The sequence below is a fragment of the Gracilinanus agilis genome, chromosome 5 (genome assembly GCF_016433145.1).
Source record: "Gracilinanus agilis isolate LMUSP501 chromosome 5, AgileGrace, whole genome shotgun sequence".
NCBI classification, from domain to species: Eukaryota; Metazoa; Chordata; class Mammalia; order Didelphimorphia; family Didelphidae; genus Gracilinanus; species Gracilinanus agilis.
This window is the reverse complement of record NC_058134.1, coordinates 281,935,016-281,946,550: the sequence shown is the minus strand read 5'-3', so window position 1 is coordinate 281,946,550 and position 11,535 is coordinate 281,935,016. Positions and strand designations below refer to the sequence as shown.

The following is an 11,535-nucleotide window of genomic DNA, read 5'->3' as shown; positions in this document are numbered from 1 at the left end:
CAGCTGGCATTTTTTTTTATCATGTGTCCTTTGGGATTGTTTTGGATCATTGTATTGCTGAGAAGAGTTAAGTTATTCACGGTTGTTCATTGTATAGTATTCCTGTCACTGTGTAAATATTCTTCTGGTTTTGCTTATTTCACTCTGTTTCTGTTCATGTAAGTCTTTCCAATTTTTCCTGAGCTTCTCTTGTTCATCCTTTCTTACAGCATATTAGTATTCCATTACAATCATATACTATAACTTACTCAGTGAACAACTCCTGATTGGTACTTTAGTTTCCCTGAATCTAGTGGCATTGAAGATGATTGTCAGCTCAGGAATCTCCCCCTTAGCAGGTGGAAAAAAGGCTTCAGCCTCTCTTAAAAAAAAAAAAAACAACAAAAAAAAACACACACACAACAAACAACCCTCATGTTCTGTCTTAGTAACAACTCTAAGACATAAGGTCCTAGGCAAATGGAGTTAAGGGACTTGCCCAGGGTCTCATAGCTGGAAGGTGTCTGAGGCTAGATTTGAACCCAGGTCCTCTGGCCTGGCTCCCTATCCACTGTGTCATCTAGTTGCCCCTTCACTTTCTTTTGAGTGTTTTGCTTTGGGACTTTTCTAGCTCTACCTTGGATTTTCAGTGAGGAGAGAAGGGGATTTCTTTCCTATCTATAGACACTTGTAACTTGTCTACCTATCTACACCCTGCAGTGACAATGGTAGTTGTAAGCATATTGCAACAAGAACATGTGCTGGCTGCTTGAACCTGAGACTAAACTTTGAGTTCCTGGTTGTCTTCATTGTTTTGTCTTTCTTCCCTGAGCACAGGCCTACCACCCATAAGACGTTTGCCACAACCTTAGATGCGGAGATGGACCTTTCCAACCTTAGTGGCTACCTCACAAGTTTGGAAGTTCTTGAGTTTTTGTTGCAGCTGTGCTACTCAACCAAAAGTGCTTCCAGTCTGCTTCTCCAGGTAAAAAAAAAAAAAAAAAAAAAAAAAGACGACCCCAGGTTTCATCCTGAAACTAGAGATAAAGAGCCATGTTTGGTTGAGCCACAAGACCTGAACCTTTTCAGTTGCTTGGACAGTACAGATTCAGGTTGAAGGGGAAATATTTGTTTAGCAGCAGTAGTCTCATAAATGCCTTTACCACTCGGAGATTGTAGAACAGCTGTGACATGTTATTGTTTTATTTTTTAAGTATTTGTTAATACACAGATGAATCTTTTGTATTTTAAGCATACAGCAGTTTCAGTAGCTACTTAAAGCACAAAGGAAATAGTTGTCCTATACCTGATCATTTAATTTGTAAATGAAGTACCTTTTCTCACAGAGACTCTCAGAACCACTTTGGGGGAGACTTGTAAATAGGAGCCCTACCTAAGCTTTGTTTTTCTCAGAGTTCTGGTGCTTGGTGGGGGCACAAGGAACCAAAGCAATAAGGAAAATCTGATCCCCTTTCTTGGGCTCAGGTTGCCTCTAGGATGAATCTGGGCTGTATGTGAGTATTTCCTTAATTGAAAATGCCTTGATAACCATCCCCAATACACAAGGCTAAAATCAGATGATACTGAATGTATCATGAATGGGTGTAACGTCCCAAACAGACTCCCCCAAAGAAGACCCTCTCTCCTAATACAAAAAATATTCACAAGTTTTCCTAATATGTAAACCCTCAAAATGGAAATCACCCATTGGAATCAAATGTGCTACCCAATGGAGGTTTAACCAAATGTTATGGCTAACAGATGGAAGTTCTGCTCAAATGTTATGGCTAACAAATGGAGGTCCCATCCCTCTTAACCCTTGCTTTCAGAGTTGAGATCAGCTCAACACACTCATGTAGGGCAAAGTCCAGGATTCACGGATGAGGGAAGAGACTGGTGAAGTCATTCAGCAGCAGCTGAACCAGCTGTCCAGGATAGAAGACATGGGCAGCTGGGTCAGAGGTCTCTTGCTCTGGTCGTAGCAGTGTTGGTCCAAACACAATACCCAAATTGTGTGGGGTCATTCGGTTCTTGTCCGAGTGTGCTATCACCCTACAAATCAGAGTCAGAGAGATGAGGTACATCACTCTCCACATTATATGCCACTTTGGGGTGGGAGAGTGGAAGGAAGGAGCAGGGAAGGAAGAAAAGGAAGGAAGGAAGAAAGGAGGGAAGGGAGAGAGGAAGGAAAGGAAAGAAGGGAAAGAGGGAGGGAATGAAAAGAGGGAGAGAGAGAGGGAGGAAAGGAAAAGGGAGGGAGGGATGGAGGGAGAGAGGGAAAGAGGGAGAGAGGGAATGAAGGGAGGGAGGGAGAGAAGAGGGAAGCTGTGACTTTTCCTTATGTCTTTAGCCTTGCTTCCCCTATCTGGCTCCCATTTCCTTCTTGTCCTCTGTCTCTAAAGACCATTGCTAATGGGATAAATTATAAAGCACTTAGCGCAGAGTCTGGCATATAGTAGGTGCTTAATAAATGCTTATTCCCTTCCCTGCTAACCAGACCCTAAGTAGAGTTCTACTTGCCATTTCCACAAACATAGACCCTCCCTCCGCTCCACTTGAACAGATAACTGTACCCTAGGCCAGTTTCTACCTGAACTCCTCCATTTGCAAGGAATGCTTTCCCCTAGCCCCTTCCCTTCCACACAGGTATTCCTCCATTGTTACCTGCATAGATGTTCCAGAAGGCACCGAAGTGTGTCTCTATTGGGCTTTGGCATTGAGCCTATGAGCTCTTGTATCCGGGATAAGCGTTGTTCTGACTCAGGAAGTGCTAGAGAAAGGGTAATGGAAGTTGGGTTGGGGAAGGTGCTAGGATCCATTTTTTAAAAACCCTTACCTTTTGTTTTAGAATCAATTCTGTGTATTGATTCCAAGGCAGAAGAGCAGTAAGGGCCAGGCAATTGGGGTTAAGTGACTTGTCCAGGGTCATACATCTAGGAAGTGTCTGAGGTCACATTTGAACCCAGGTTCTCAACTCCAAGCCTGGCACTCTATTCACTTTGCTAACCAGTTGTCCCTTAGGAGCTAGGTTTAGGGTAGGGCAGATTTAGTGAAAGACTTTATTGAACCTTCTCTCACTGGCATTTCTTCCCCATACTAAAAGGGCATATCTCTTTCTCCCTAGGAGCTAAGGCCTCCTGTCTCTTACCTCCCATTTACCCTCATGCCCAAAGCCCTTCTAAATTCCCACACTCTACCAAGAGCTTCACGGAGGGGTGACAGCAGTGATGGAGGGACCAGAGGTTGGGGAAGCTCCCGAAGAAAAAGCTTTAAGGCTCCAGTCACAACATGGATGTCATCCCATTCTGCACTGTCCAGATCCAGCCGGCACTCTGTGGGGGGAAGGATGTGTGAGTTCAAAGGAGGGCACAGGATGGGTTAGGGCAGTGATGGGCAAACTTTAGGGGCCAAGGGAAAGGAAATGATCATCTGTCAGTCTGTTTCTAAGGCAACTCTTTCGAAGTTTCATTGTATTATATCCTACTCATTATATTCATCAGATTAAGAATAATGTCCTGCAGCCAAATAGAACATTTCAGGGGGCCACATGTGGCCCCCAGGCTGTAGTTTGCCCATCACTGGGTTAGGGGGACGCCAAAGGGATGAAGAGTTTAAGAAACAGAAGGACACGAGCAGAGGATATCCTGGAGCTTAACACAGCGAGCTAAGAGGTTGGGGATTTAGTTTAGATTTGCTTTCTGGGGAAGGATTGAAGCAGGGAGAACATGAAACACTCAGGAGAAGTGGGAAAGTTGAGGGATTGGAAACTCCATATAAGTGCCTTGTCCTGGCTGCTCGGGGAACAGGTATCTTCCATCAGAGGTGACTGCTCGTTCTGCCAGATACAGAGGGAGAGAGGTCAATGCCAATGTCCAGGTCTCCAACAATCATTTCTTCTTCATCCCTCACACTTTCCATCTGGCTCCTGCTTTCCCTCCCAAACCCTCTCAATCCTCCCCACCCCTCACCCCTCACCAGCTTCAACACTTAAGTCAATTGCTCCTACCTCTGTCCACCAAAAACCGAAGTTTCTGGATTATAGCCAGATTCCCACTGACTCTGTAAATACCATCCACATCCAGACCTAAAAGCGAGATAGGACAAGGCAAGGAGTGAACCTGGGGAGAAGCCTAATCTCTCTCCAATCCAGTCTTTTAAAAACATTTTAAACTCTTACTTTCTAATCTAGACTAAGTATTCCAAGACAGACTAAGGGCTAGGCAGTTGGGATTCAGGTGCCTTGCCCAAGGGCACACAATTGGAAGTAACTGAGGCCAGATTTGAACACAGGTCCTCCTGACTCCAGGCCTAATGTTTTCTTCACTGTGCTACTTAGCAGCCCCTCTCCAACCCATTCTTCTCATAGCTGCCTGTATCTGTTGCTCCAATTATGCAATTCCATTACTCAAAAACCTTCAGAGATTCCTAATATTTATCTCCTAAAGGTGCAAATTTCTGGTCCTGGTATCTAAATCCTTCTAAGATCTGCCTCTTGCCTCCTTTTCCAACTTTATATTACTCCCCTTCACATATCCAAGTTCCAATCAAATTGGATAACTGTCCACTCCACTTTGTCATGCAAATAGTCCTGGGTCTGTTTAAGATGTGACTCATAATTAGATTATTCCAAGGGACAACTAGGTAGAAAAGTAGGTGGGGTGCCAAGCCTGGAGTTGGGAGGACCTGGGTTCAAATCTGGCCGCAGACATTCCTAGCTGTGTGACTCTGGGCAAGTCACTTAACCTCCATTGCTCGCTCTTGTTGCTCTTCTGTGTTAGAACCCATACACAGTACTGGTTCTAAGAAAGAAGATAAGGGTTTTAAAATAATAATTTATTTTCCCCCAATTACATGTAAAAACAATTTTAACATTCTTTAATTTGTTTAGATTTCTCTTATTTTCTTTTTTATTATTGTTATTTTTTACCAATTATAAGTAATAAATTTCCATACAAATTCTCCTAAGTTATTTGATTGAACTTATCTCCCTCCCTCCTTTCCCATCTCCTTCCCAGTGTTTGCAGGTGATTCGATCTGGGTCATACATGTCTTATTATGCAAAATATATTTAAGGTAAGGATTTGAAAAAGAAAAAGAATAGCTCACTCCATTCCATCCCCATCAGTTAGGCTTGCTTTAAGATCCTTTAAGGCCCAACCAAGTGCTACTTCTCTCAGGAAGGGTTATTTGCCATCTCTTCCTTCACCCCCTAAGGGATCTCTCCTGCTTCAGAGTTCTCTTACCAGGACCTGTCCGGAGCACTTATTTATCTCAGAGGTATTTATTACCCTTTTTCCCTTCAGAAGATAGTATGCATCTTAGGAGGAGGGTGTGAGTTTAGCACCAGCCCAGACTCTTAAACCTAGCAGAAGTTTAATACAGGTTTGTTGTAGGACCTGAAGAACTGAGGGAAAAGGTAAAAAGGGTAAAAAAGAATCCAGATGTGTCTAGAAGGTGTGTGGAGGGCTGGGGAGAGGCCAGACAGGATTTGCAGAAGAGTTAGGAAGTGAAGGAAGTTTTGTGTCTGTGTTTCTGTGTGTCTATATGTCTGTGTGTATATGATGTATATGTGTGTGTGTGTCTGTCTGTGTCCATCTGTGTATGTACTGTAAGATTAAAATTAATATCCAATAACTCCAAGTATTATATTTAATAAGATTTATTAATAATCACTTGAAGTAAAAGAACAAAATACAAAACTTAAGTATGACCACGTGAGTAAACTTCTCCTGCCTGGCTCTCCCCCAAACTCCATAACTGAGTTCCTGGGAAAAGAGAGGGCGGAGCTACACAAAACTTGTATCTTCCCTACATTAGTTATGTAAGATAGATACATAAATGGGATGCTGGGAGAGAGCCCTGGGGAGCAAATTCTAATCACACAGTATGTATGTGTGTCTATAAGTTTATGTGTGTATATGTGTGTCAGTGTGTATGTGAGGGGTGAGGGGGCTGCTGGGACTCTGGGGGGACGTCACCTCTCTTGTCCACAGTGTCTATGCAGAGCCTGAAGAACTGTGGCACGGTGCTTCCTTCTCTCTCACACAGAGACTCCAGGTGGCAGCCAAACACCTGGTCTGGAGTGGGGGAGAAGAGGAGAGAGCAGTACTGGGGGGGGGCAGTCTGTCCTATAGTATTCCTTAGCACCCCCTGCCCCCATCTGAAGTGGGCAGCCCCCTCCAAACACCCTGGCTGTAGGAGAAGCACTCAGATCCACAATGCCTCCCTTTTCTCCCACCATGCACCTCGGAGCAGCCCTCGCTCCTGGAGGCTCTGCAGGGGGGGTCTCTTTGCTATCAGCCTTTTCAGCTTGTTCCTTACTCGATTCTGCTCTTCAGGGCCTCGACCTGAGGAAGCACAAGGAGGATTGGAGGAGAAAGGCCCCAGACTTCTCTGAGCATCCTGAGGCCCCTCCCCTAATCCCAAGAGCTCACTCCCTGCCATCTGGCCTGGCTCAGGCTGTCCCACTAGATCCAGCTTCTTACAAGAGACCCTGCGGCTCCCTCCTCGCCATCCAAGCAGGGACCTGGGCTCTGGCTCCTCATCTTCCTCGCCCTGGCTCAGCTCCTCAAGCTCGGCTGGCCCTGACCCAGAGAGCCGCAGTTCCAGAGGGTTCTCCCTCTCCTGGAATCAGACAGAGCTGGATATTGGGGGGCAAAGGAGTTCAGGAACTACTGCTTGGGGGAGCGAGTGGTGAGGGAAGGAGAGAATGCTTTCCTTAGTTCCCAACTCTGCTGGGGAGACCCTTGGCTTTGGGAATCTGCATTCCTACCTCCAAGGAATGGCTCCACTACTAGTCTCCCGGCTTCCAATCTTGTTTGTTTGACCAAATCCCTCTTCCCAACCTTGTCCCTGAATTTCCTTCCCAAGCCCTACACCCTGGGCTCTTGTTCCCCTGACCAGTCGGTTGATGACTTCCCGAAGTGCCCGGTGCCAGGCTCGGAACTCAGTCTCATCATCAGACTGCAACAGGAACTCATGTCCAGGGATGGTCCGCACCTGAGGGTCAGGCCCAGAGAGATCTTGGTTTAGTTTACTGGTGAGAGGATGGGGTTTGGGGGAGGCAGATCCTCAGGATATACATGGGGCCTGCCTTCTGGAAGTGAAGGGATGCTGGACAGCTGAAGACTAGGGCAGTAATGTTTGTGGTCTGGGAAGGGAGTAGGATGGATGGTCACTCACATGCAGGACATTCGGGCGGCTGGACAGATGTCTACCATGGGCCAGAGCTGCCCCTCTCAAGTCCACGCTGCTCTCTGGCCGACTGCCAGCTGGACCCTGGGTGAGGGCAGGGTCGAGAGAAAACTGAGGACATGACTGCCTCATCTTAGGACCCCTACCTCATTGGGGTACCCATCCACTCAGGAATATGAGAAAGATGGCATGGTAGTAAGCTCCCAGTTCCCTTTTCCCTTGCCCCCTTGCTGTTTAGGCACCCCAGCAGTTTTCCAATCCAGTGGGCAAATATGAGAAGCAAGATGCCCCCTTGCCAGCCCCCTCCCTCCCTTCACCACTTTACACTCCCTATTCCAACACTCCTTTCCCAGCACGCCATCTTACCCATCCAGCAGGAGTTGATGTTGGAGGAACTTTGTAGAACACCAGGCTATTTCCCGCCAACACCACCCAGGATGAGCCCCAGTTCTTCCTGGAAGGGGCATTTGGAAGATCATTATCCCCAGAGAGATGACTCTCCTGATTAACACCTGACTTCTCAGATCAAGGAATTCTTACAGGTAGACTTTGGAAGTCTACCAACTTGGTTGGGAAAAGCATGGTGTCTACACTGGCCTTTCATTCCTACATTCCATTGTAATCCTATGCACTTTATTTTCAGCATTGGAAAGCAGGAGTGTGGGAAGGGGTCCATTGGCTTCATCAGATTGCCGAAGGGAGGCCCAGAACCCAAAAGAGGATCTCAGATCTGCCCTCATCTTTCAGCTCCCATCTCCCAAGATCATCTCCATAATCCCCACCTGAGCTTCCGGCCCCCCTCAGCAATCTTGGTCTTGTTGAGCATGCCAGACTTCTCCACCTCCTTGGGGAGGAAGATGGGAAAGTTATCATTAGGTGGGATAGAGGTATGGCCCCAGGGCTCAGGAGGGACTCCCAGAAGATGCTCTATTTGCTTAGATGCTCCTGAGGCTCAGGGACTATCTCCAGAAGGATATTTGGGGAAGGGCAAGTCCATCGAGCAAGCTCAGGTTTGGGGACCTGCTGACAGGCCTGGCTCCCTTTCTACTAAGGGTGGTGGAGGTGGTATGTATTTGAGCATAAATAGTAGACAGACCCAGAAGAATCCCTCCAAGTTTTTGGTGAGGCCAATAAGCTCTATGGATATTCCAGGGAAGAAGCAAAAAGGTAGAGGGGGTCTTAGAGGATCCTGGAGACCTGGTGGACCTAGGACAGTTAAGGGGGGGGGGGACAGACTCACGTGAGGGTCGTCCAGGAGCTGAGGCAGGGATCTGGGAGTCAGGGAGCCTCGGGGACTGTTCGAAAGGGAGGTCTGGGAGGAGGAGGAGGAACCAGTGAGGCAGAATGAGGACAGGGGGAGGAGATGGAAACTGTGGGCAAAGGGGAGATCAAGCCTTTGGTTCTCAACTCTGGAGTCCCACAGAAGGGGGAAGGAGAGAGTGAGAGTGTGGCTGGCAGCAGGAGGTGGGCGGGGATCAAAGAAAACCACGGAGGAAAAAAGAGAGATCAACCACTGGGCAAGGGGTGGGTAGGTGGGGGTGTTTGGGGGAGTGGGGCTTGATGGGTGGAACAGGCTCCCAGAGCAAAGGAAGGGCTAAGCATCTTCCTGATATCTCACTTGAGTGGCCCTGGGCTCCTTGGTCTCTGTCACCTGATTGGATGGGCCAGCACCCCTCTCCTCAGCCTTCTGAGCTCCAGCGTTGCTCCCTGGGTGCAGGGTCCCCTCCATGGAGTCTGGAGTCTAGTTGTATGGGGGGAAGAGGCACAGCTCAGCTTAAATGACTTTATACAACAGGCTTCCCAGTCTCTTCACTCTAAAGAAGGGGTTCTTAACCTGAGCCCCAGGGACGTTAGAAATAATCTGGTCACTTTTCTGTTAGCTAATTAAAAAAACAACAAACAAAACTTACCTTCTATCTTAGATAGTTCCAAGGCAGAAGATTGGTAAGGGCTAGGAGACTGGGGTTAAGTGACTTGCCTAGGGTCACACAGCTGGGAAGTGTCTGAGGTCACATTTGAACCCAGGATCTCCTGTTACCTAGCTGCCCCCTCTTGTTAGGTGATTTAGAATCCAATTCATTTCCCTTGTAATCCCTCCTGCTTTATTTTACGCATTTGAAAACCAGAGAAGAGGTCAATGGCACATTCAGCCTTCAGAACTTTTTGCTTTCAGGAGTATCCCGGGCCCCTCGGGATCTCCATCCCACTACCTTTGGGAAGGATGAGGGAGCCCGGAAGAGGGAAGGGGGAGGGGCAGCACGGAGTAAGGTGCTGGGGTGAGAGAGGGGGCAGCCGCGGGCTCGGAAGAGGAAGGCCTCTCCCTCTCACCTTCTCACGAGCTCTTCGGGGAGGTTTCCAGGACGCCTGGCCAGTCAGGGAATGGACGTAGAAACAGCGGCCAGAGTCCACGTCCAGGTGCTGCTCCCAGAAGTCCAGCCGCTGCAGTGGGGGCCGAGTGGGACCTGGGGGAGGGGTCTGGGAGTAGCGGCGGAGGTCCACCAGGTTACAGTAGAGGGGGGCCTCGGACATGGGGGACCAGCGTCCCGCCTGCTGGGAGGGTGGGGAGAGGGGGATGAGGATGCGGATGCAAGCTCCTCCCTCACAGTCTTTCGCGACAGTCCCTTCGTCCAGCCCCGAGCCCCTCCGGCAGTTCCCAGCTGCAGATCCCGGCTCCCCGTTCCTTACCCCCGGCTCCTGGGTGGGGTGCCCAGGTAGGTGCTGGGAGGCTTCTTCTGGACGTTTCCAACCCTCTCGCTCTCCTCCCCTTAACTTTACTTTTTACCGGCTTCCTGTTGCCAACTTCCCCCCCACCACACAACCCTAACCCCAAGGCTGATGGAAAGGGGAACGAACTTGCCGCCGGCCTCGGGGTGGGGTAGGGCGGGGCGGAGTTCGGGGCTCCACCCACCCACCCACGCCGTCTGCCCTAGTGACCGAGAAGACGGAGAAACAGCCCAGCCTGGGCTCTAAAGAGAAGAGGGCCCAGTCTCCATCGCCTGGAAGGCCGGGGCGAGGGCGGCATGACTTAGGCCGCGAAGGCAGGCGGAAGGTTTAGGCCGTGGCGAAGAGCGTGAGACCTCAGAGGACCCGAGGCTCTGGGGCAGGCGGAGGAGGACCCGTCTCCAGTACTAGGGGAGCTGTCCAGGCCACAGGCTCCCAGGTCTTCGGAATCTTGCTGGGGGGTTAAGGGGGGGGGAGAAGGGGGCGGGATTTCTCACTGTAGAGGTCTCGGGCCCAGCGCGTAGGTCTTCCGGAGGGCGCAGCTGTTCAGAAGGGCCATCTGAGAGCGATCGCGGCGGGCTCGGACTCAGACCAGTTGTACTGAGACTTCTTTGCTTTCTTGGAGGGAGAGGGGGCTGCCAGGACAGACTGGAGGGTGGGCTCTGGGCTGACTGAGTCACGGACAGGTCCTCCAGGGAAGCGTGGAACCAGTTTGGTTCTGGTGACAGAGAATGGGGGAGGGAAAACGGATCCTCTTAAATTTCGGGGATGGAAGACAGAAGACAGAGAAGGAGCATGGTGTTTGGGAAGCGAAATAATGATAGATGGGCCTGGAAATGGCAGACACCAGAGATTACTGGGGGGAGATGGGGGGGAAGCTGGAGAACCCACGGAAAACTAACTGAAGGAAGGATCGCTGGCTAAATAGAGGCAGGATGAGAAACAAGCGGATTGGGCAAGCGCATTGCTGGTGGGCATTATTGAGAAGTGCAAGGGCTGGGGGAGAAGAGGGCCGGTTCACTTACTAGGGACACAGAGAAATTGGCTAGTAGGAATGGCTGAAGCCCTCCGAGGGGGTGTAGACTCCTCAGCCACATATGCAGCGGGGACAAAAAGAGGCCGGGTGTTGGGAGGTGCTCCCAGGGGCCTCACCAACCACCAGTCTGGGTTGGTCTTTCGAAGCAGGAGGAACCGATCACCTTCAGCCAGAGACACCTGCTGGCCATCTGCTCCCATGTAGGTGAAGCCATATAGGATGTAGAGGCGGGCTCCCCGGGATGGGCCCTGGGCTCCCACCTCTAAGGGGTCTCTGGTCCCCGGCCACCATTTGCCAGAAAACATGGCAATTAGAAGCCCCTGGTCTTCTGTGGAGGGGATGAGGCATCAGATACCTAGAGCAAGATGGAGACCAAGAACAGAGAACAGAAGTTCAAGCAACCAAACTGAAGACACGTGGAAGTACTTCAATTCTTCAAGTTCCAAGGGATACTGGGAGGTTCTGAGAGAACTTCTAAGCCCAAGACTCTGTGAGTGGTATGGATGACAGAAGGGAATGCCTGAGGTGAGAGAGAGAGAGAGAGGGGGGGGGAGAGAGGATGTGGTCAGAGGGCTGGGTTAGGGCCTGAGTGACTGAGAGGGACA

The 11,535-nt window shown here is 49.6% G+C and overlaps 1 protein-coding gene across 1 annotated transcript; it reads right to left on the bottom strand.

Annotated features, from left to right (window-relative positions):
• Positions 1-1,166: 1,166 nt before the first annotated feature.
• On the bottom strand, positions 1,167-11,235 carry ARHGAP9 (Rho GTPase activating protein 9). Its single transcript, XM_044679221.1, has 17 exons — positions 10,920-11,235; positions 10,392-10,612; positions 9,502-9,867; positions 8,792-8,914; positions 8,414-8,485; positions 7,956-8,017; positions 7,540-7,627; positions 7,162-7,257; positions 6,880-6,978; positions 6,465-6,603; positions 6,225-6,326; positions 5,958-6,056; positions 3,986-4,063; positions 3,761-3,814; positions 3,177-3,311; positions 2,644-2,749; positions 1,167-2,031 (listed from the first exon to the last, which is right to left on the bottom strand). Exons 1-17 carry the CDS (start codon positions 11,233-11,235, stop codon positions 1,854-1,856), a joined length of 2,334 nt encoding a protein of 777 aa, XP_044535156.1. The 3' UTR covers positions 1,167-1,853.
• Positions 11,236-11,535: the final 300 nt, after the last annotated feature.